Genomic DNA, 24,664 nt, shown 5'->3' with positions numbered 1-24,664 from the left:
GGCCCTGAAGTCACTCTTTGTGAAGCAAAAGTGAAGCCGGAAGTTGGCGTTGCTCATGGCGATGCTCCGCCTTTTGTGCCACCCTCCTCTCTTGTTTACATCTTTCGCGAAACCACGCCGCGCTGCGCGTGGTTTCGCACGCGGAGCGCGCGCGCTCGCGCAACATCCGGCAGAGCACGGTGCAGGTAACACAGCGCAACAAGACACGGTGACTAACGCAAACCCGCCCACACAGCGCCTTTGCCACGGCACGAAACCTACCAGAGCAACACGTGTGCGCGCTCAAAAAATCAGAACAACGCCGCCATTGTGGCCCAAAAGGCGTGGCCATGCAGCAAAAAAAATAAAAAAGCAGCAAAAGAAATGAGAACCTATACGTCATTTCCGCCACACTTTTCTCCTAGCGCGCGGAGGGGGTAGGGCCTCTCCTTAGTTTCCTTCCTCCGTGTCGAAGCCTAACGAAAGAAACATTCGAGATGTCAGCGCCACCTATCGCTACAGTCGGGAGATAGCAGCAACGACGGCATATGGCCTCTGAGATCCGATGATCTGGCAGGCAAACTAAACCTGTAAAAAACGTGCGTTGCTTTAAGGCGATACCATATGGCGAGACCCTTGGCGTTGTCAGGATTGGGGGCTCAATCCGATCGCTCGTAACCCGTTGTCAAGATTGGAGTCCGGCATGAACTAGAAGGTAGCTGGCCCATGCCGTCGTCCAACTTATCCACGCTGAGGACGTTGATGAAGGGAAGGACTGCTTCTCATCGAGAACGAGGAATATGGGTTTATTTACAGTATCTACATCAGGATGTTGCAGTTCATAAGTCTAGCATGACTGCGAGAGAAAGTGTACTGAGCAGCCGCACAACAGCGGCTTATAAACACTCGGTCCTCCCTCGATCCCAAGGTGAGGGAAACGTTCGACCCGGAGACGAGCCGCCTCCTCGCGAGGGATTACACACACACACCCGCACAGGTTCACGGTCCCCCCCCCCCCCTCGAGGGCAGAGGGCCTTCGCAGAACTCGGAGCTGACCCCCTCAGCGCGGCCGCCGTGGTGTCCATTGTCTTGCTTCTTGAACGGCGCGTGGGAACGGGTCTCGGTAGACGTTCCCGCGGCAACTCTCCCGCTCATAGTAGATCAGGTTCGCGGTGGCGGGTTCAGGCAGCCTGCTTCGTCAAACTCGGCTCCAGCGTTGGAGAGTCGAGGACGCGCGTATTGTTCTCCACACACAGTCGACTTAGTGACGCCGTGGCTAGAGGTTTGCGGTGGCGTTCCAAGAAAAGTTTGCAGCCGCTGTCGCAACAGGCTGGCAAAACTTGCACGTTGCCACCTCGGCAGGCCATTCCTAACAGCTAAAACTTGCATGTCATGGGGCCTTTCTTAACAGCGTGCTGTACAGAAAGTCTCGCCTCGCGCTGACACGCCCTCGTGCCACTGCTCGAGCGTTGGTCGTCTTTGGCTTCTTCCACAGCTGACTCCGATGCAGCTCATCATGAAAGAAAAAGAAAGAAAAAAAGAAGAAAAGGAGAAAAGGCAAGGTTAATTAATATAGAGTTCATTAAGGCACTCGAACTTACGACCTTCGGTGGGAGTCGAACCCTCCAGCTTATGTGGAAGTCGAACCCACGACCCTTGGTGTTAAGGCGAATTAAGGCAAAGTTAATTAATATAGAGTTCATTATGGCATTGGAACCTACGACCTTTGGTGGGAGTCGAACCCACTTGGAGATATGGGCGAACCGGCCATATCTCCAAGTTGGATTCCAATTGACATTGTGAAGGTCGAGAGTCGAACCCACAATCTTTGGTGACAGTCGAACCCGCGACATTTGGTGTTAATTAGGGCAAAGTTAATTAAGCCATAGTTATTAAGGTAGAGTTAAGACAATCGAACCCGTGACATTTGGTGTTGATTAGGGTGGTGTTAATTAAGGCAGAGTTAATTGAGGTACTCGAACCCACGACTTTTGCTGGGAGTCAAACCCGCAACAAGCGGTGCTAATTAGGGCGATGTTAATTAAGTCACAGTTAATTAAGGCAGATCGTACCCACGACCCAACATGGAGAATGGGCGAATCGGCCATATCTCCAAGTTGAACTTCAATTGACATCGTGAAGGACGAGAGTCGAACCCACTACATTTGGTGTTTGTTAATTAGGGCGAAGTTAATTAAAGTGCAGTTAATTACGGTAGAGCTATCTGAGGCACTAGGACCCACCACCTTTGGTGCTTGTTAATTAGAGCGAAATTAATTAAGGCACACTTAATTAATGTAGAGTCAATTAAGTCACTCGGACCGACGATCTCTGGTGTTAAGACGAAATTAATTAAGACATTGTGTTCTTAGATTAAGATCGAGCTATTTAAGGCACTCGAACCCACGACCCAACATGGAGATATGGGCCAACCGGCCATATCTCAAAGTTGAACTTCAAATGACATCGTGAAGGACGAGAGTCGAACCTACTACCTTTGGTATTTGTTAATTAGGGCGAAGTTGATTAAGGCCCAGTTAAGGCACTCAAACCAACGACCTTTGGTGGGAGTCGAACCCGCGACATCTGGTGTTACTTATGGCGAAGTTAATTAAGGTAAAGTTAATTAAGGCACCCGAGCCGATGGCATTTAGTGTTCATTAGGGCCAATATAATTAAGACCTGGTTAATTAAGGTATAGTTAATTCAGATGCTCGAACCCGCGATATTTTATGTTAATTAGGTCAATATAATTAAGACAGTTAATTAAAGTAACGTTAGGACACTCGAACCCGCTACCGGTGGTGTTAATTGAGGCGAGAATAATTAAGACACCGTTGATTAAATAAAGATCGAGTTAATTAAGACACTCGAACCCGCGACTTGTGGTGGGAGTCGAACCCGCGACAGTTGGTGTTAATTAGGGCGAACTTAATTAAGGCACCGGAACCCACTACCTTTGGTGGGAGAAAACAATAGGAAGTAACAACGCATTAGAATGAAAATGTCAAGTAATGTAATGAATGTCTCGTGAGCGGGCAGGCTAGCTTCACCTCCATCCTTTTCGGCGTATACGCTAAAGTGACTGTCAACTTTTTGAGATCTTTCAGAATTTAAAAAAGCTTAACTGTAAAGTCAGTTACGAAGTACATAGCATGTTTTTTTTGCATTTAACGTACTTTTTAACGATTTTTCAAGACAAAAGATTTTATTAAACGAGATCCGCTTCATAGGGGTTGATTACAATGCTTCCACTTGACCCACCGTGGTTTTGTTTAGGGGTTACAGCGTTCTTAGGTTTCAGCACAAGGAAGCGGGACCCTTTCGTGGTGGCTTAGTGGCTTTGGTATCGCGCTGCTAAGCCGAAGGGCGCGGGATGAAATCCCGACCGCGGCGGCCGCATTTCGATGGGTGCGGAGTGCAAAAACACCTGTGTGCTGTGCATGGGGTTAACATTAAAGAGCTCCAGGTCGTAAAAATTATTCCACAGTTCCCGACTACGGCGTGCCTCAAATCATATCGTGGTGGTGCAAACCGCATGATTTAGTTTTAGTATTAAAGTAGAGAGGTGGACACGTTGGTAAGCATTCATAAAGGTTACAGCGCGAGAAAAAAAAAAAAAAACGACAACGACGGACGGGGTCAAATACAGGACGAACGCTCATCGTCTCGCGAACTCACTGGCTACAATTTGTAAACTGGAACATGTACCGTAAAGCAATTAGCTTTAAAATAATTTAGCGCCATATTTATAATTAGTTGCGCATTTCGATTTCCTGGGCATATAATGTCCGCCTCTTGGAATAATCGAGCTCAAGGAGTGAAATTGTTCTTCATGCCACAGGGGATATATATATATATATATATATATATATATATATATATATATATATATATATATTATCAAACTAGAAGCCGTTTTAGGTAATAGCCCCATTACCCGTTGGATCAAGGACCTTTTGCTTAATCATAAACAATTTGTATTCTTTGAACACGTTACATCACAAACTATTTCTGTGTCATCGGGTGTACCACAAGGATCAGTCCTTAGACCATTGTCATTATTAATCTACATTAATGATATCTCAACGAGAATCGATTCCAACATTAAACTTTTTGCCGATGACTGTGTTGTTTACCGGGAAATCAACAATCACGCAGATCACCTTGCCCTGAGTGCATCCCTCAACACAATATCTGAGTGGTGCTAAATGTGGCAGATGTCAATTAACGTAAAAAATCCGCCGTAATTGCCATCACTACAAAAAAAAAAAAAAGATCCTTCCAGCTTCGCTTATGCACTCAATGACACCGTACTAACTAAAGTTAACAAACATAAATATTTAGGTGTGACACTTACCGCAGACCTTAAAGGGACACTAAAGGTTAATATTAAGTCAACGTGGACTCTTGAAATACCATCCCAGAAACCTCGAAACGCTTGTTTCGTGCGAAGATGAGACTTATTTTAAGAGAAAATGCGTTCTGAAGCGTCCGCGTACCTCTAGCGCAGTTCAAATCACCCGCCCTCCGATCGAGGAGTATTGACGTCATGATCTCATAGTGACGTTGCGCCGTCGGTGAGTAAAACGGCTCCCGCAGACGGCACTACGGCTTTTCTGCACAAAACGCAAACGCGCGGCCAGAAACAGAGCCAAGACAGAGCCGACAGCAGCGCGTAAGCGGAACTATGGTGGCTAGCGGAAGGGAAAGCGCACGACGATAAGCTGGTTCTTTATTTTATGACGCCAACTTCGACGCTCGTTGCAATGGATGACCCTGACAATGACACATTAGCTCGCGATGCTGGGCTCGAGTTCAGCAATTTAAGCACGGATGAACGTGACCTGCTGTTGAGGGCTCGCGCTGCCGCCGTCGTTGCGTACTACTACGACGACGGCCTGCTTTGAAAGGCACTTCACGCGACTTCAGTAAGTCGGCGTTGAACTGGTAATCCTCTGGACGAAAGTGCAGCAAGCACACTACGTGATTTTTCGGCTCTTTACCAGCGCGCTGTGGCAGAGGTACGGCATTTAACCACTTCGAACGGAGAGGTTCACTCGTTGGCACACAGTGATAAGCAACGTTGGATATTCGTCGCTGCATCTGCCCTTGGCCAAGTTCCGCGGACTGTTCGCGCATCCCACGACATCACATGCACGTGGCATTCTCGCTGCTTGTTCCAAATGCAAGTTTCGCGAGCCAGCAGGACCACCGCAGCACTACGCGATAAAGAAACAACTGAAACTCCAAAGCGCGCGCGGCGCAAAGTCGAGCGCGCAGAGTCGAGCGAAAACGAAACCTTTCGATCACCCGTACTACTCAAGGGTAACGTCAAAATGTTTTTTTTTCTTAGAATCGAATAGAAGTAGACAAGTAGCATTTTCTTCCTTCTTATAATCTAATGAAATGATCATTTTAATACGAGTAGTTAATAATAATAATATATGGGGTTTTACGTGCCAAAACCACTTTCTGATTATGAGGCACGCCGTAGTGGAGGACTCCGGAAATTTCGACCACCTGGGGTTCTTTACCGTGCACCTAAATCTAAGTACACGGGTGTTTTCGCATTTCGCCCCCATCGAAATGCGGCCGCCGTGGCCGGGATTCGATCCCGCGACCTCGTGCTCAGCAGCCCACCACGTGTTCATAGCCACTGAGCAACCGCGGCGGGTAATACGAGTAGTTGAGTACTAGTGACATAAATTATGATGAGGAGTGCTTTCGCCATCGGGCTAGTACCGGAATGTCGCTTGGGGGTCTCAAATCGTGTCGTGCATTTACCTCAATTTCTCGGTTACTAAAGCTCTGTTCGCGATTATATTGACGCCTTAGACGTTCTAGAGCATTGCTTTATCACTTTAACTTGACTTTCTGGCAACCTTTAGTGTCCCTTTAAGTGGAACCCGCACATCGATAACATTACCGCAGCAGCACTACGTAAGCTATTTTTTCTTAAAAGGTGTCTAAAGCTAGCGCCTACTCCAATTAAACTGCTCGCCTATAAGACATTCATAAGGCCGATCTTAGAATATGCCAACGTGGTTTGGTTTCCGCATACAATGACTAACTTAAGAAAACTGGAAGCAGTGTAAAGAAAAGCCATAAGATTTGTACATAACAGGTACAGGCGCACAGATTCACTCTTAGAACCTTCCTGCCGCATCTAATCTAAAAACGCTAGCAGATAGAGCGAAAGAAGCTCGCCTCAAATTTTCATTCCAGATGCTTCACAACAATCTCAAGATAGACGCATCCAAATACACTTCGTTTTCCGACACTCGACCTGCACGTCAAAGCCATGCAAACAAATTAATTGAATATTCCTACAGTAACAAAACATTTAAACATTCTTTCTTTCCGCTTGCCATAAGAGAATGGAACCAACTTCACCCATCTATCACAAACACTAAATCGTTCTCGGAATTCGCTAATAAAATTGAAGGCAACAAAAACTAGATTTTTTAAAATTCTTTATAGTATCAATATTGTTGAACACTAGAGTGATGTTCACTGTCTGTATTCATGTAACCAGTATATGTTGTTGTAATGCGTTACTGTAACCTCTTATTTCCTATATTTGTTTACATGTTTGATTGTTTTGTAAACCTTTCACATATTGTATTGCCCTCCTGCTATGCTCTCAGTTGAGAGCAGCAGTATTGAAAAGTAAAAAAATAAAAAAATAAAATTATATATATATTGCAGTTTTATTTGTCAGTGCCAGAAGATGTCCATGGCTCTGAGCCCCACGCCGGTGACCATCACCGCCGGGCCAAGCGTTCCTCCGCCTTCTTCAGCTCTACCGTTTCAGTTCACCACTGCCTTTGTCACTAGCCTGACTGGCATCCTCACAGCGTCCGAAATGGTGAGTCACATCGGCATGGCAGACAATGAGATCTATTAGGGCTGTCACGCTTGACCCGGATAAACATGGTCAGGAACCATTACTGAGTAGAAGATACGGGGAGGGGGTAGTGGAGTGGTTGGTTCTCTGACTACTGGCAGGTTCCAGCAGTGGAGTTGAAGTCGAATCGTAGTATGACTGTAAACAAAACGAAAATAGCGAGCGATAATAGATTTCACGATCGTGAGTGCTCAGCTCTTTTGCAACGAATTCATTAAATTGCTTCGCGTGTTCAGTGTCAGCGGCAGAGTGGTCCTCTCCGGCTGTACCTATCCTGCGATGGTTAAGAACGGCCTCGCACCTCCTGCAGCGTGTCTGCTTGGCTGGTGTTCGCAGCTATAACTAAAGAAGCTATTTATGCGAAGCATTAGTAAAGCGAAACATTCTTCGCTTAATATTAGGCACCTTGCAGTAGATTCCTGTCTAGCCTCTTTTCGTGGCTCTTCAGCAAAAGCAATGACATATACTCGATGGTGGGTTTCGAACCAGGGTGCACAATAATGCGATGCTCTGGATGCATGCTTCTCTCGCGCCACAGCTGGCTAATGCTTTCTGACGATTCGCGCGTGCCTCACGTCGCAGCAACAGTTTGCTTTAAAAAAAAGAAGAAAAAATCAAGAGAACGTGCGCGTGCCAGTTTCGATTAGGCCAGCTAACGCGGGAATGGAACGCGAGAGTAATGGTCAATATTATCCCGGCCACGGCGGCCGCATTTCGATGGTGGCGAAATGCGGAAACACCCGTGGTACTTAGATTTAAGTGCACTTTAAAGAACCCAAAGTGGTCCAAATTCTCGGAGTCCCCCACTACGGCGTGCCTCATATTCAGACCGTGGTTTCGGTACGTAAACCCCCATAATGTAATTTTTAATTGTCAACATTACTATTGTCCTTTCAAATGTGCCACGTCGCATAGCAACAAGTTGCTTATAAAAGCGAGAGCGCGCCAGTTTCCCCTGTTCTTCTCTCGTGGCAGCTATAGCGCTTTGAGACACTGTGTGACCCTGCATGGCGCCGCCTCCGGGAGCGGCCCGAATTCTCCGATGCTTTCCTCGTGGCAGCTATAGAACGTTGAGACAATATACATGTGTGTGTACCGCCTTCGGGGTTGGCGCGAGTCGTAGTGGAATAGGCTGTAGTGTTTTTTTTTTGCCGTAGTATACAATAAATCAATCGTACCCTAGCTGTTGTTGGGCACACGCTTGCGTCGCAAACGATTTCTCACTGCGCGCAGTATACCTGTATAGATGGTAAAAAGCGGAAATTCACCGATCTATTCTTCCAAGGGCGTGTAGAAAGCGCAAAAGCTCAGATTTTCCTTTTTGGATTTCCATTTTGTTTTCATTTCTTTTGTGTTGTCTTGTTTTCTCTCTCTCTCTTTGCACATGAGTGTCGCAAGTCACTCGCGCTGCAGAATGGTCTTTGATAAACTGAACACAACTAAATGCCCGCGTCGGCCGGCCGTGAGACCGCGGTGCGCCTCGCGCGTGTCCTTTTGTGCGTTTTTATTGCGAAGCAATACTACTTTAGGTCGCACTTCAGCCCGTTCCGTGGCGAGGCGGTGGTAGGCACCATTGACCTTTAGCGTGACCTCGATACGTGACGTCACACCACGTGACCTAGAGTGACGTCACACCAGCTGTGTAAAAACGGGGCCCCATCTCACGCCGTCGCGAGGCGAGGCGGTAGCCACCAACGGCGGCCTAACTCCCGCTCCTCTCACCAGGGGCGCTACGGTCAGTGTGACGTCACACCAGCTGTGTAAAAACGGGGCCCCATCTCACGCCGTCGCGAGGCGAGGCGGTAGCCACCGACGGCCTAACTCCCGCTCCTCTCACCAGGGGCGCTACGGACACTATTGCTTCGCAATCACCAGGCTTAACCAAGCTAAGCCACGGCCGCTTTTATTTATGCTGCATAAAGCACAAATGGACGCAGCGCGGAAGCAAGCCAGCCTGTATGGATATGCACAGTCCCCTCGTTAGCCTACTGGTACCGCGACTCGCGTGAACGGGCTCGGCCGCGTGCCCGCTACAATGCGCCGTTTAAACAGCCGATCGTCATATGTAGGCAACGAGTCGACCAGGCAGACGCTGCTAGATTTGACAGTGGCTTTCATCCTGCAGAATACCCGAGTCCATTCTCACTGACGTGTAACCCTGCGAGCGCGAACGAAACGCGTCCAACGCGGACGTATAGGCCCACAAATCGCTCAGCGACGAGTCTTGCGCGACGCGACGTTGCCGCGATGGTCCTCCAGCGAACTGCCGATGTGGCGTGTCGTGCAGTGATGATTGGGGTCACATTCGTTTTGGCCACTCGCGGAACCCTAGAATTACGTTCGCGGAAACATTACAAGTGCGGCATCCCATGCCCGGAGCCACTCGGTGAAAAGATCGAGTGCCGGCCACGCTTTTTTTATGGAACGCGCGCGGATAGGACCGGAAGTCCTTTTGTGCTCTTGGCAGGGTCATTCCACGCGTGGAATGGCCCTGCTTCTCTGACACTAAAGTGACCATCACCGACTGTCCTGGGGAAAAAGTTGGCTAGCTGGTGATTGTGTAAGGTTTCACCAAAGTATTTACCCTCGAAAAAAAGAATTTTCGGAGACGTGCGCGCTCTTTGAAATTTTAGCCATGAAGCAAAAATTGGTTGGATGTAAATGTTCTTTTTAATCAAGTGCGATACTAGATAAAATGACAAATCTTATCTTAGAATCTTCTACTGGCGTGGTCCTTTCATGTGACGTCATAGGTGATCACATTTATGAATCTTCCGCGCTTAATTGGCTCAATAAAAACAAAAAGAAAATTGCGCTTTCAGGCATTTTTTTTTGCATAAACATCGTTCACGTTGCAGTCAGAAGCTTTTTGCTATTTTTTTCTGTTGCTATAGTTTATTCTAAATATAACATTTGACTATGAAATCAAGTACTTTTCCAGAATATTACTTTCGCAGTTGCCAAAAAGTCACTTTCTGACAATGTTCAGACCTTAATTAAGCATTAAGGCCCTCCAGATAAAGATACATGGCATTAAACACACCAACCTTTCAGCTTGTGATCCAGTCATTTTAATTTGAGCAAATTTTGTTTGAGGCGAGAACTTTTTTTTTTATGTCCGCAACCAATCTCACCGGGAGGCACTCTCGAACATTATATATATATATATATATATATGTGTGTGTGTGTGTGTGTGTGTGTGTGTATTAGGTGTTCCCTTCTTTTGCGGAACACTTATTTTCTTCAAGACGCTGTCATATCTAGGCCCCTGCCGCTTTTGCAGAAAATCTGCGTGGATATAAGCGGGCATTAGCAGCAAGAAAAGTTTCTGCGATAGTTGCGCTGATTAATTAAAATACACTAATTAACTTTTAAATGCGAAGAATTTCTTGGCGAACATTAGCCACTTTGACAGCATCTATCTATCTATCTATCTATCTATCTATCTATCTATCTATCTATCTATCTATCTATCTATCTATCTATCTATCTATCTATCTATCTATCTATCTATCTATCTATCTATCTATCTATCTATCTATCTATCTATCTATCTATCTATCTATCCGCCTACGTCTTGGTGCTCTCATGGTCGTTTCGTTAACTTGGTATGTATATAAATTGGCATATATAAAACAAGTATATGACGAACATATAGGACACAATTATATATGACGAAAGAAAAGGACGCAATTAAAACATTGGCTAACCATGACGACACAACCCGCTGATAAAGGTGGTGCAGTCGTCATTATGGACAAAGCCAGTTACCTGAGTGAGGTTCACAGACAACTTAATGATCAGTCATTCTACAGGCACCTGAGTTACGACCCGACCAAACAGTTCAAAACCATCGTAAAGGAAACTTTAGACAACTCGCCAAAGAAAACAAAATTGAAAAATCTGCAGTGAAGTCATTAGTTCCCTAAGCCCGGTAGCTTGTAGATTTTATCTCCTTCCTAAAATCCATAAAGAAAACAACCCAGCGGCCAATACTTTCAGCAATAGGTACCGTCACAGAGAATTTGTCCCGCTATATAGACAACCTTAACTGTTCAATTCTTCCTAAATTTTCTTCATATACCAAAGATACTAACCACTTCCTGTCCGATATCGCTGACTTGCGTGTTCCAAGCGATGCTCTTCTAGTCACACTAGACGTAGCGTCTCTGTACACGAACATTTCCCCATACAGATGGGATGACCAACAAAAAAAAATTGTTTATTCTGACGAAGGCCGTGCCACGGCCGAAACGTTAAAACATGAAACATGCAATATATATATATATATATATATATATATATATATATATATATATATATATAACCTGCCTCAAATCGAATGGTCATAAAAACAGTGCGAGGTGCCGCGAATGACGTCATATTGGATATGTCGTTCAACTTTAACCTCAAGCAACTGGTACGCGTCCCCACACATATCCAGGGCAAATCTAGTTCTATTCTAGACGTTGTTCTTGTTATGACCATTTCCTGAACGACCAGACATGCACCGAAATCTTAGACGGCATATTCGATCATAAGTTAGTCCTATGCACACTGCCTCTACCTGGTCTTGTACGACACCATGGCCCTGTGAAACATGTACTTGCATTGAAGAGGGAACACAACGATGCAATAATAACATATCTCACTCACGAATTTCTCGACTTTTCAAATCTTTGTTCGGATACAAACTCACCGATAGATCATATATGGTTGCAATTCAAAGCACACGTCATGCATTGTATTGAAAATTTTGTCCCACTAGAGCGCAAACTTACAAGAAAGTATAATCCATGGATCACCCGCGAAATAATTCACGTTAAACGTAAAATTAGTAGGCTAAGGAAAGCTAGGAGGTCTGCTTTAGCTGCTAATTTCACCGCTCAGATTTCCGCGTTATCTAAAATACTGAAAAGCAAGATACGTGTTTCCAAAATGCACTACTATGGTACCGCTCTATCCATGTTCATGCAAACGTCACCAGCAAAATTTTGGCGTTACGTAAATGGTAAATATAACGATAGAAAGGCTACTCCTTCAACAGAAACAAATGATAAGGCGGATCAATTCAATCGGTAGTTCCAGTCGATTTTTACAATCGATAATGGACAGGTGCAACATTCCCCGATTATCCCATCTACCAAAAATAAATTACTAGAAACCCCAGAAATAACCGACAGGGTATACTGTGTCTGCTATTAAATGGTATGCAGAACCAGTTGGGAAGTATCTACGTTTAATATTCACAAAATCTATCCAGGATTCACAGATTCCTTCTGAATGGAAAGTCGCAAAAGTAATCCCAGTGCATAAATCCAGTGACAAGACGATCCCATCAAACTACAGGCCCATTTCCTTGACGTGTACCAGCTGTAAAATACATGAGCATATTGTCCTCAAATTCATCACAAAGTTTGTCGAAGACAATAATCTGCTACACCCCAACCAGCATGGATTTCGGTGAGGCCTATCGACCGTGACGCAACTTGTCGAGATAATGCACGACTTGGCCCAAAGAATTAACGAACACTCCCAAATTGACATAATTTTTATGGATTTCTCAAAGGCGTTTGATCAGTTTTCCCATGAAAAGCTAGTTATCCAGCTGGTCCGCAAACTTGGGGATGGGCCAATGACTCGATGGATATCAAGCTATTTGTCCGACCACCAACAATTTGGGCAATGCAATGAGCACGTTTCTGACACATTAAACGTCACATCCGGTGTGCCCCAGGGATCCGTCTTGGCCCCGATATTATTTTTGTTGTTTATAAATGACTTGGAAGTCAACATTAACGCAAACATTAGGCTATTCGCAGACGACTGCGAATAGAAAGGGGACGCCAAAGACTTGAAAAATTATAGACCGATCAGCTTACTGTCCGTTGCCTACAAAGTATTTACTAAGGTAATTGCAAATAGAATCAGGAACACCTTAGACTTCCGTCAACCAAAGGACCAGGCAGGATTCCGTAAAGGGTAAAGGCTACTCAACAATAGATCATATTCACACCATCAATCAGGTGATAGAAAAATGTGCGGAATATAACCAACCATTATATTTAGCTTTCATTGATTATGAGAAAGCGTTTGATTCAGTCGAAACCTCAGCAGTCATGGAGGCATTGCGGAATCAGGGTGTAGACGAGCCGTACGTAAAAATACTGAAAGATATCTATAGCGGCTCCACAGCCACTGTAGTCCTCCATAAAGAAAGCAACAAAATCCCTATAAAGAAAGGCGTCAGGCAGGGAGATACGATCTCTCCAATGCTATTCACAGCATGTTTACAGGAGGTATTCAGAGACCTGGATTGGGAAGAATTGGGGATAAGAGTAAACGGAGAATACCTTAGTAACTTGCGCTTCGCTGATTATATTGCCTTGCTTAGTAACTCAGGGGACCAGCTGCAATGCATGCTCACTGACCTGGAGAGGCAGAGCAGAAGGGTGGGACTAAAAATTAATCTGCAGAAAACTAAAGTAATGTTTAACAGTGTCGGAAGGGAACAGCAGTTTACAATAGGTAGTGAAGCACTGGAAGTGGTAAGGGAATACATCTACTTAGGACAGGTAGTGACTGCTGATCCGGATCATGAGAGTGAAATAATCAGAAGAATAAGAATGGGCTGGGGTGCGTTTGGCAGGCATTCTGAGATCATGAACAGCAGGTTGCCATTATCCCTCAAGAGAAAAGTTTATAACAGCTGTGTCTTACCAGTACTCATGTACGGGGCAGAAACCTGGAGGCTTACGAAAAGGGTTCTACTTAAATTGAGGACGACGCAACGAGCTATGGAAAGAAGAATGATAGGTGTAACATTAAGGGATAAGAAAAGAGCAGATTGCGTGAGGGAACAAACGCGCGTTAATTACATCTTAGTAGAAATCAAGAAAAAGAAATGGGCATGGGCAGGACATGTAATGAGGAGGGAAGATAACCGATGGTCATTAAGGGTTACGGACTGGATTCCGAGGGAAGGGAAGCGTTGCAGGGGGCGACAGAAAGTTAGGTGGGCAGATGAGATTAGGAAGTTTGGAGGGTCAACATGGCCACAATTAGTACATGACCGGGGCAGTTGGAGAAGTATGGGAGAGGCCTTTGCCCTGCAGTAGGCGTAACCAGGCTGATGATGATGATGATGATGAGACGACTGCGTACTGTATAAGGAGGTCAAAAGCCACAGTGACCAAATTGAGCTGAACATTGCCCTGAATGAAGTAGTAAGTTGGTGCTCTAACTGGCAAATGGTGATTAATTCAGACAAAACAGTTGCAATGTCAATAAAAAAAAAAAGAAAATAACCTTACATTTCCTTATGGTTTTAATAACGTCACTCTCCGAAATGTAAGCCAGTACAAATATCTTGGTGTAATAATAACTTCTGATATCAGTTGGGCAGTTCACACGGAAGCTCTAACCGCGAAAGCAATGAAAAAATTGTTTTTCCTTAAGCGGACGCTGCGGCACGCTGACCGTGACATTAAGCTTTTAGCGTACACCACACTTGTCCGACCGATTCTAGAATACGCCAATATAATCTGGTTCCCCTTCACTAGTAGTGGTATCCGCATGCTTGAAAACGTGCAGCGCAAAGCGATTAGATTTATTTTTAACCGCTATCGACGCCTTGATTCCCCGACAGAATTGCTACGCCGTGCACGTTTTCCCTCACTCCAAAGTCGAGCTAAAATTCACCGCCTGAAGTTCTTATATATGCTACTACACAACTATTTTAAGATAGACCAAACAAGATACGTCGAAACTAAACAAACAAGGCACTTACGTCATACACATGATCTTGACCGACTTGTAGTCGAACAGCAAATAATTGTTCATTTCCTTGAGGTGTTACATAACTCACTTAATACGTACTCATCAAGCTGATGTCATTTATTTGCATTCTCCATTTGATTATTTGTTTTTTCTATTGGCATGCTTGTAAATACTCGCATTCATGCTTACTGTTGTACATATGTTTTTTTTCTTATATGTACTTGTTCAGAAATCTACCCCTGAAAATTACTATTATTACTGTTTCTTTCTGTACCCCACTCCTGTAATAACCCTGTCAAAGGGTTGACAGTATGTTGAAATAAATATATACCTGCACAATTCTTCGCATAGCACCAATTCCCATAGTTCGTGGTGTCTCAATAAATTTCTTTCTTTCACTCAGATACTGTCGATCATCGTCTACGCCTTGTCAGTGTCTTCGGCTGGAGGCATTTCCTCTCTGCAGCTCCTGATGGCGCTTAGCTTCAGCTACTGGCTGCAGTGTTTTTTCTTTCTACTTTCGGAGAGTACGTCGACGAGACCTGTCCTGCCCGGGACGAGCTATGTAAGCTTTGCATATTCTTTTCCCACATGCCGCTCGCCTCAATTTTGCTCTCTGTGCATATATTTATTGATTTCCGTATGGAACTGTGCTAATTACGCACATTTTTTTTACCCGTACCTACGCGCTAGATTGTCTGACTATAAACTTTGAGATCGTCAGACGAAAAACAGACGGCCTCTCTCTTTTCGTTGCATTTTATAGATTTCGTCTTTGACTACAAGCGTCCACTGTCCTTACAAACGACGCAGAGTAATGAACTGGTTGAGTCGAAAGAACTGCGTGGAAGTTACGTAACCATGCTTCAGCCTTTCAATCCGGTAGCTTTAATTTTACCTATACAGGTAGCATGTGTGGGTTTATTGACCAGTTGTCTTCACCCAAAGAGTTCACGTAGACGTGACGCCTGCGCCATAAACGATGTTCCACATCCATCACCAAGGCCATGAGCGGTGGCGCTGGCTAACACTCCCAGGGGGTTAGTTCATGGGTCCCAACCTAGCTCCCTCTCTGGCGCATCCCCCTTTCCCTTCTCTTATTTTTAATAAAGTTGTTTCCTCCTCCTCTTCCTCCTAGCATATAAACATAAGTACCCCAGAAAGCGTATGGGAAAACGGCGCCGCAGAAGGTAAATTGGTAAGAGCATCGCACGCGTAATGCGAAGACGTGGGTTTGTATCTCAGCTACGGCCAGTTATTTTTTTTATCCACTGTCATTTGTATTGATTAATATTGTCTTACAGCAGCTGCTTGGACTTGACATTTGTGTCGCATAGTTTAAGTTCCAAAGTTCATAGACACTTAACTTATGGCAGCGACCATATTCCTACGTACATGGCCATCAGAGGCCTTGACAGTTCCTTTTACCCTGTGCTCTCAAGACAGATAGACTTGCAAGCGTATCGAATTTTGATCGAGAAGAAGTGCAGACATGACCATCCCGAGCCCCTCGAAGACGTGATCATACATGCTCTGCAGGCTTCTACGCGGATGTTTACAACATCTACAAGACGTACAGATTTCGACCAGCAAGTGGAGAGGCTTCGGATGACCAGCCGGTGGGCCGAGGGACGATATAGGCGTACTAAGTCCATTTATGACCTGAAGGAAGCCCGACTCATTCAGAAGAAAGTTCAGCGTCAGATGAACAAACTTCAGGGCCAACGATGGAAGAGCTTCTGCGAATCGCTGGACCCTCGCAAGCTGTTACCCCCGTGTGGAGAACTCTTCAGTGTCTTTGCTCACCTCCACAACAACGTCGTTCTTTCACAGCGCTGGCTCTACATCAAAGTCGTCCAGAGCTTGAGGTCGCGGGAGAATTTTGTGCGAAAGTTACTGGCGACTTCGTTTCGCTGGCTGGCTTCTCGCTACATGACGTTCCCATCTCGAGAGATCAAAGCATGGAAGTACCTTTCTCTGTGGAAGAACTGCAAGTGGCCATGGCTGCGTGCAGGCGATCGTCATCACCCGGTCCCGTTGGGGTGACCTACGCTGCCTTAAGGCACCTACGTTCAACAGCACAACGTTGTCTTCCGGATATATTCAATCAATCTTGTCGTGACGGCATAGTCCCCGACGGTTGGAAGTGTAGCCGACTGGTGCCTCTACTGAAGCCTGGGCCGTCTTTCTAGTCCGCCATCTTTCTACTTCGCTGGACCTTACATCGTACCCGCCGACTGCACTTGCGAGAGAGAGAGAGAGAGAGAGAGAGAGAAAAGGATGCATAGAAAGGCAGGGAGGTTAACCAGAGGCAGTTCCGGTTGGCTACCCTGCACGGGGGGAAGGGTGAAGGGGGATAAAAAGAGAAAGAGAGCAGAAGGGGGACACAAAAAGAAATAGAGACGAGCACGAACAAACCGCGTACACTGCAGCGCGGTAGGGGGCGTCGTTCTTACAGTATATCGTGACAACCCGCGGACCGAGGAACCAAGGCCTTCAGCGTGGATGCTCTGTGGGAGTACTGACCTAAAGCTTTCAGTTCTTAGAGTGTACGATTGTCAAACTGGTCCAGTACTCTGCACAGCACTTGTCTCTGGGCACCATATCGCGGGCGAGTTGCATTGGTAAGGTCATGGAGAGGATGTTGCAGACACGTATGGAATAGTACCTCGAATACTATAACATTTACCCTGAGGCTATGGCTGGTTTTTGACGTGGACGGTCTTCAATTGACAGCGTCATTGATCTCGTGACCTCCGTGCAGCAACGAAAAGCCATTAAGCGTCTCTCTGTGGCACTCTTCTTAGATGTAAAAGGTGCCTACGACAACGTAACCCATGAAGTCATTTTCCAAGCACTTGAGGCTGCAGAACTTGAAGGCAACGTCTTTAGGTAGATTAGGAGCTATCTCTCACGGAGAGCTGTGTTTGTCCTTGCAGAGAATGGCCCAAGAATTAGATATATCTCCAGTCGTGGTGTTACACAAGGCGGAGTGTTGAGCCCCACTCTTTTCAATCTTGTTCTAGTGAGGCTTGCCGAAACGCTACCACAGACTGCTAATGTCTTGCTCTGTGCTGACGATATTTGCATCTGGGCGTCCGGCGTGAGAAGGCCACAAGTGCGCGCCAGAATACAGAAAGCGGCAACTCTGACAGCGGCATTCCTTCGCCGACAAAGTCTGATGATTTCTACAGAAAAAATGTGCACTATAGTGGCATTTACACGAAAAGCGACGTCTTTCTACACGGTGTGTACCTAGGGCCAGTCCATCGCTTACGAGAAAGCTCGCAAGTTCTTAGGCGTTATTGTGTATCGTGACCTCACCTGGAGTCCGCATGTCTCATACATGAAGAAAAAGCTCATTTGTATTGTGAATATGTTCAAATTCGTAGCTGGAAAATCGTGGGGACCGTCCGTGCGCTCCATGTTGCAGCTATACAAGGCACTTTTTATTGTTTTTTTGCGATACAATGTTTTTGTTTTTCCAACACATGCGAGACTAATTTTATTGCACTACAGAGCATACAAATCCAAGCACTTCGGACACGTCTTGCCTCCCGAGATGTTCTTCGGCAGCTGCAACGATTGTCATTGCACCCGATCCCTACGCATATCGTCGGTGAGACGCTAAGAGCGCGCATTTAACATCTTTCTCCGCTACCATGCCACCGTTCAGCCGATTTTCCAGGGCGATGACCACAGGCTACATTCTGTGCTATTGTGACGAGATACTATGACTCGATACCATCTGGCTTCAAGCCTGCGAAACGCCCAACATCGGCTTTGTGGTGTCTCCGGCAAATTCACGTATGCTACTCAGTTCCTGGGATTGCTAAGAAGGCAGACTTGTCACCGCTAGCCTTGAAGCATTTGTCTCTGCTTCTCCTCAACGAGTCCTATTTTGACAGCATACACATTTGCACGGACGGTTCCACCAATTATTACAGCTCTACCAGAGCAGTAGTTGTTTCATCGGTCAACTTTGCAGTTTAAATATTCGGACAATGCAATGTCGACAGCAGCAGAACTTGCGGCTCTTCAAGGTGCACTCAAGTACGTGCTCCAGCAGTCACCAAATCGCTGCGCCATTTTTTGCGATTCCGAAGCAGCCCTACAAACTCTGCAGTTTGCATTACGTCATGGGTTACACGAGCAGCTAGTCTACCAAATAAAGCACGCCCTTAGTCACGTGCTCGAGAAAGGCCACTACATTGTATTTCAATGGCTGCCAAGCCATTGCGGGATTGTCGGCAACGACAGCGCAGATGAAGGTGTGCGTTCGGCTCACCAAAAACATCATCGGGTTCCTATACCACTTTCAGGAGTTGATGCTGCGCGACAACTTCAAGAACTTGCTCGCCGCATCACACTTCTACGGTGGAATTCACCGGGTTTCACCAACTCACGCTTGCACTCTCTCGATCCTAATTTGAGACTTCGCCTGCCACTTGGACTCTCCCGTCACGAAACGACTTTACTGTGTCGCATGTGGTTGGGGATGACCAACAGTTGAGTTGAGTTGTTCAACTCAACTCAACTGTCCAACAGTGCGGCGTGCAACTTGTGCGGGTGCGATGAGACTCTAGAGCTCCTTCTGTGTCACTGCCCTTCCTTTGACACTCAACAACGTACTTTACAAGCGAAACTCAACCTGCTAGACAACACAGGGCTCTCAGAAGAAAAGGTCCTTGGACCATGGCCTATGCGTTCTTGCAGGCAAAAGGCCATAAAAGCCCTTCTGCGTTTCCTGAAGGACACTGGATTGTATGAACGCCTGTGACAGGGAGATTTATTTCTCTGTAGATATATATACTTCGCACCCTGCCCCCCCCCCCCCCCCCCCCGATAAATAAGCCTATGGTCGCCATTCAATCGTGATTATGCTGACATCATCGTCATTGCGTCATCACACAAACGGTATCATGCTTCCGTTGTAATACTGTCGTCGTCATGCTATCTTAGTCATGCCATCGTCATCATTTCCGCTTCTTCATCCGGTTGTCGTCATACCGTCGTCGTCACGCTACGTCGTCACACAATCGTTGTCAGCGCATTGTTCTCATGTCGTTGTCACCACGTTGTCGTCGTTATGCCATCGTCATAATTTAAGAATCGACATCTCATTGTCGCCACGACGTCGTCGTTACACGTCTTTGTCGTCAGAACGACATAATTCTTTCTTCGTCGTTCAATCGTCACTGCGTTGTCGTCATAGAGTCGTTGTCATTCCTCCATGCTCATGAGCGACCTTGGCAAGTGAGTGCCATAGCAAAGTAGGGCGATATTGAACTATGTGGTATATAACCGAAACAACGAAAGTCTCAAAATTACCAGTATATGTGTTAAATAAGCGGCACTTCAGGAACATGGTCTGTGGCTACATTGCTCGATTGCTATTCGCATTACCGTCGACAGTCATCGTGAGATGAGTTCTGCTGTAAATATTTTGAAACTAGTGTCCCGCTAGAATGGCAGTGTCAGTGCTCCTGGCAACGGAATATTGAAGATTAATTGCATATTGGAAATTTGGTCCCCACCACGTCACTTACGCATCGCACAACTGGCGCTTACTTATCTGCGCATGGCGCACGGGCTTCTTTTCTTGCTGGTAGCGTTTGCTGTGCCAGGACCAGGTTTGCAGCCTGCGTAGCCATCCAACAGGCAAACAGATAGTTTGGAAAGTGTGACTTTTCTCGTCGGTTTTGTGGACAGTTTAGAAATCGGTTCCGCAAGAACTTGGCGCACACTGTACATAATTCCAATGCGTATTAGCTGAATGCTTTCGATGTAACCTTGAATGGCAGCTGGGAGCGCTGTGACAAAACGCGCGCGGTGAAACCCTGCATGGTCATCATCACGGTCGCCAGATGTACCTTCTCAGTAAACGCCACGAAGACCTCGTGAGCTCACATTATCGCAAAGAAAGTAGCCTGCTTTCTCTGTGAGCAGCGCGGCAGGTTTGGAAAACCTTGACGTTTATAGCACGGCTGGCACGACGTCACGAAACCCCTTGAAGTTGAACCTGACGGATTAGTCTATACGAGGCTGTTTATACATGGCTCGTCAAACGGCAGTGCACACATATACGGAAGGTTAAGGCTGTACCCTTTAAGGTATACATGTAATACAGTTGTAGAAGTTAATTTCAATAAATTATAGAGGAAGCCTCTCCGCATGTGGTGGTGGTGTCTGCACTCAGTGTTGTGTATAACGCAAACATTTATTTGAAGTTTTAGTATACCTTTAATTGCGTTGTTTGCCTGTGTATGTGTTGTTCGCAGTTTCTTACATTTCACGCCCTCGGATCTCTTCTCTACATCTTCGTCTCCATCGCCCACCTGGCCAGCTTCAACTCCTCTGCTACCGTCGCCGGATTTTCGATAGCGGGACAGGCCCTTAACATTGATGTTTTCAACGCCGACGTGGTGAACGCAGCTGGGGTGAGATATGACTTCTTTAAAGGGATTTCTTCTGCATCAGTAAATTACCGTTCTACAACACCAAAAACACCACTCTTGCAACGATAAGACGTTTGATAAGCCAGAAAAAGCGCAAGAACGAAATACGGGTGGCGACGTCTACTTAAGTTCCCGCACTTGGGGGCTGTGACGTCTTGGATTTTGATGGCATCTTCTAGGGCCTACTAATTATATATAGCGGTACAGATTGACTACATTGTGTTCGAAAGGAACCAAATATTAAACATGGCAAGTTTCGGGAACCTTTATTCAGCCATCGCGGCCCAAATGCGAAAACATACTTTGGAATCCCTGACGTCACGCTGACGTACCGGCGCTGGGGTTTCGGCGCGAAATTAAAATACTGATACTTAGACCTTCATTTTCTCGTCTAATAATCAAACAATTTTTTCGAAATGACTGCCTGCAAGGTTCTCATACAATGCTTCATTGGTCTAAACTGATTTATTGTTTCGATTTAGTGTCCCTTTAAGAAACCACTGTTTTATGCATCGAAGCATAAAAGTAACTGGAGCACCAGTGCATTTCGAGACACTTTGAAAATTAATATATCGGAACTGGCGCTGTCCAGAGAATTCGTTCCAAGTGGATACACCGTGTGAACTCAGCGGTTATAATTCGTTGATTGAAATATGTTGCGTAAAGTAATTAATTAATAAGTTAACTAGCGTACTTACGTTACATATTCAATTAAACATTTTGATTTCTCGTAGAAGTAGTGACCGCCTCATCGAGTAATTTATATCAAGGGTTAGAATTGTGCTATCTGCCATTGTCAATCTTGAAAAAATTTGGTGCAGCGAAAAAAAGAATACACCCTGTATATATGCCACGATTCATTATACAGGTTATGTCCGGTGTGTGAGCTACTTGGCAAGACAGCAGCAGCAACCACTATCAGCAAAGTCCGGGAGCCTTCAGCGAGATAGCTTTGCTTTAAAACAAACAATTAGTGCACATTTGTTGAACAAACCATTTCGACGAAGAGTTCCTATCTACACCAATACACTTGTAACCTAATGGACCAATACAAGCTATCGATTTTATCGGTGTATCAGGTCTATTATTTTATAGACCAATACAGGCTATCATATTTATCGGTTTATCAAGGCTAGCGTTTCACAAGCCATAAAAATGAAACCTATAGAAACCAATAATATTCCTTCGGAATTTTTTTAGGGCAGGGTGATATTCAGGTGGACAGGTGAGGTGATGTGCATGAATGAGTAGGGCTCATTGGTTTGATGTCGCCGGGAAAGGTGCACCGCTTTGACGCGCTACTATAGGGCGGATAATATTTCATGACCTTGAGGACAAGGCAGACATGATGCTGCCAATACGGAACTGATTGCGTCCAGCTATGGTTACCTTTATTGGCGTTGCGAGTCGTGTGAATGTCGCACATACGAAATGGAAACGAGGTCACTAAGAAGAGAGAGAGAGAGGCAGGGAAGGTGGTTATATAACCATGGGACATCGTCGGTTGGCTATCATGTACTGGGCAGAAAGAAAATGAGTAAAGGAGATACATTGTCGTTTCCAATTTTCCGTTATTCCCCCTTTTTTTGTGTGTCTGTGATTTCGTGCTAATCTACATCCGCTACCCTCGACATAAGGTATTCGCTGTAATCGGACTTGACGATACAATCGCCCGCTTAAGCCCTGTTTGCCTTGGTTCGAATCGGCTCAACAATTTTATGACTCAAATTACATTTTTAGAGGGTTGCTAAACAGGAATATAAAGTTTAGCTCTGTTTACAAGCAAACCAAGTTTCTGCAATAGTGAGTCAGTAACTCCTACCGTGAGAGGAGGCTTGGCGAACCAGAAAGTACAAGTGGCGACGTCGCTTTGAAGTTAATACACTATTTCTGACAGAATCTACGGAAGTGTAGTCAATTGTTTATATATAAAAAAAGACTACATTGCATTATAATATAAATATACCCGCGCCAAAAATGGCTGCTTAGACAAAATCTTTGCAATCCGGGAGCTAGCGGCGCTGAAATTTCACGCGAAATTAAAGAAAGGTACATCTTAACGTTCACTTTCTCCACAATAATCAACTGATTTATCAGTCTCCCTTAAAGCCCCTGTTTCTTTAAAGCTAGATATAAGATACTGCCAGGGGCCACCCATGTCTGACAAATAACAGACTTTTTTTTTTTTTAGTAGGCACACTGCGTGCTCAAAATGTTGTTGCCCCCTGCGCAGCGTATTTCAATGGCGTGTATTTTTTCTGTTTCTTTTTCGCAGGCAATGGGACTTATCGCGGGAGCTGCGCACCTCTTCCACGTTGCATTAATAGTCAGGAAGATGATTTCGTAGGCCTGGACTATTTTCTAAGAACAGCACTTGGAATTGTTGCCACCGCAACAAATAAGCCACATTTTGCTTACAGGCTTTGCCAAGGTGACGGCTTTGTGGTTGTGACGTCGGTTCCACGCCTTTATAGCCGTACTTGTTTAATCAACGGAAATGGGCGTTTGTGTGGCGAGCAGTTGAAGCAGCTCCTGGTCGTAAGAACAGCATTAGGGAAGAGGACAATTATTTTTTTCTTCACCCTTGCTCAATACGGCCCGTGCAGGTGCACCCGGGAGCACAGGTTTACGGGCTGTGTAAAGTCCTATTATTATTTGGCAGGTGGAAACTGCACACCGTCACTCTTCGAGATGTGGTCTTCTGTAGCCATTAAAAGCGGCCACGGGCCAGGAACAGCGTCCCTGTGGCTGCAGCGAAACGCCCCTCTCGGAGGGCGCGACATCCTTGATGCATGCATGTCGTGCGTCTGGCAACAGATGTCGCGAATGGCCCGCTTCGCTTCCCTATACGACGTTCGCTTCCTCTTACGTCGCTGGAGTTCGCGCCCACGTGCGCTGTGTTTTTTATAGGCGATTCCGTCGGCAGCATGCACGTAGTGTCCCTGTAGCATGGACGTATTATTCCTGTATACGCTTTCCTATACGGGGAGTAGTAGACCGAAAATGTGGCACGAGGTAGCTAGTGGCAAAAATGTTGGTTCACTCGATTCACCTGCACTTTGTGGACTATAGTTCAGGGGCTGCGGCATCTGCGTCTTCGTCACGCCGCCACGTGCAAGTTTGTGTAGGACGAGTTGAGAGAATTCGGTCCCGGCTTGCGCTTGCGGGAGAGTCAATGCAGGGCTCGTTCAGGGATGTGCCGGGCCGACTTTGCGCAGAACTGGCACTGAACTGCAGCGAACAAAGTGCAGGGCGAATCGGATAGCACTTGGCGTTCAGGGAGATTGAACGGTGACAGGCCGAGCTTGGGCTACGTTTTCTTGAATTTGGCGCCAAAGCGTGGCGCTAAAGGCGTCGCGTGACGTCGCAATTTTCGAGCTCTGTGAGTGCATTTGGGTCGTATTTGCATTCGGAAAGCCTACGAAAATTGCCAGTTCGAGTGAATTTTCGGTGCAATGTAACTGTTGTCTTTTTTTCTTTTTTTTATACAAGCAACAATGTTTTTTTTTTCTTTTGCTTAGCAGGCAGCCGAATAAGT

The 24,664-nt window shown here is 45.7% G+C and overlaps 1 protein-coding gene across 2 annotated transcripts in view; it reads left to right on the top strand.

Moving 5' to 3' along the window:
• The window catches only part of LOC126544866 (uncharacterized), a 38,384-nt gene extending 14,519 nt beyond the window's left edge, over positions 1–23,865 (top strand). Inside the window, exons 2-5 of one of the 2 annotated variants that reach the window (XM_050192397.3) lie at positions 6,704–6,850; positions 15,072–15,233; positions 20,950–21,108; positions 23,402–23,865. In XM_050192397.3, the coding sequence (XP_050048354.1) occupies positions 6,713–6,850; positions 15,072–15,233; positions 20,950–21,108; positions 23,402–23,473 (531 nt within the window). In that variant the 5' untranslated portion in view covers positions 6,704–6,712 and the 3' untranslated portion in view covers positions 23,474–23,865. Of the gene's footprint in view, positions 1–6,690; positions 6,851–15,071; positions 15,234–20,949; positions 21,109–23,401 lie in introns of both variants that reach the window. The other variant, XM_050192398.3, reaches the window with a different exon arrangement.
• Positions 23,866–24,664: the final 799 nt, after the last annotated feature.

Source organism: Dermacentor andersoni, chromosome 1, assembly GCF_023375885.2.
Source record: "Dermacentor andersoni chromosome 1, qqDerAnde1_hic_scaffold, whole genome shotgun sequence".
In the NCBI taxonomy this organism is placed as follows: Eukaryota; Metazoa; Arthropoda; class Arachnida; order Ixodida; family Ixodidae; genus Dermacentor; species Dermacentor andersoni.
Note: the sequence above shows the minus strand (reverse complement) of the source record. Positions and strands in the feature narration are given on the sequence as shown.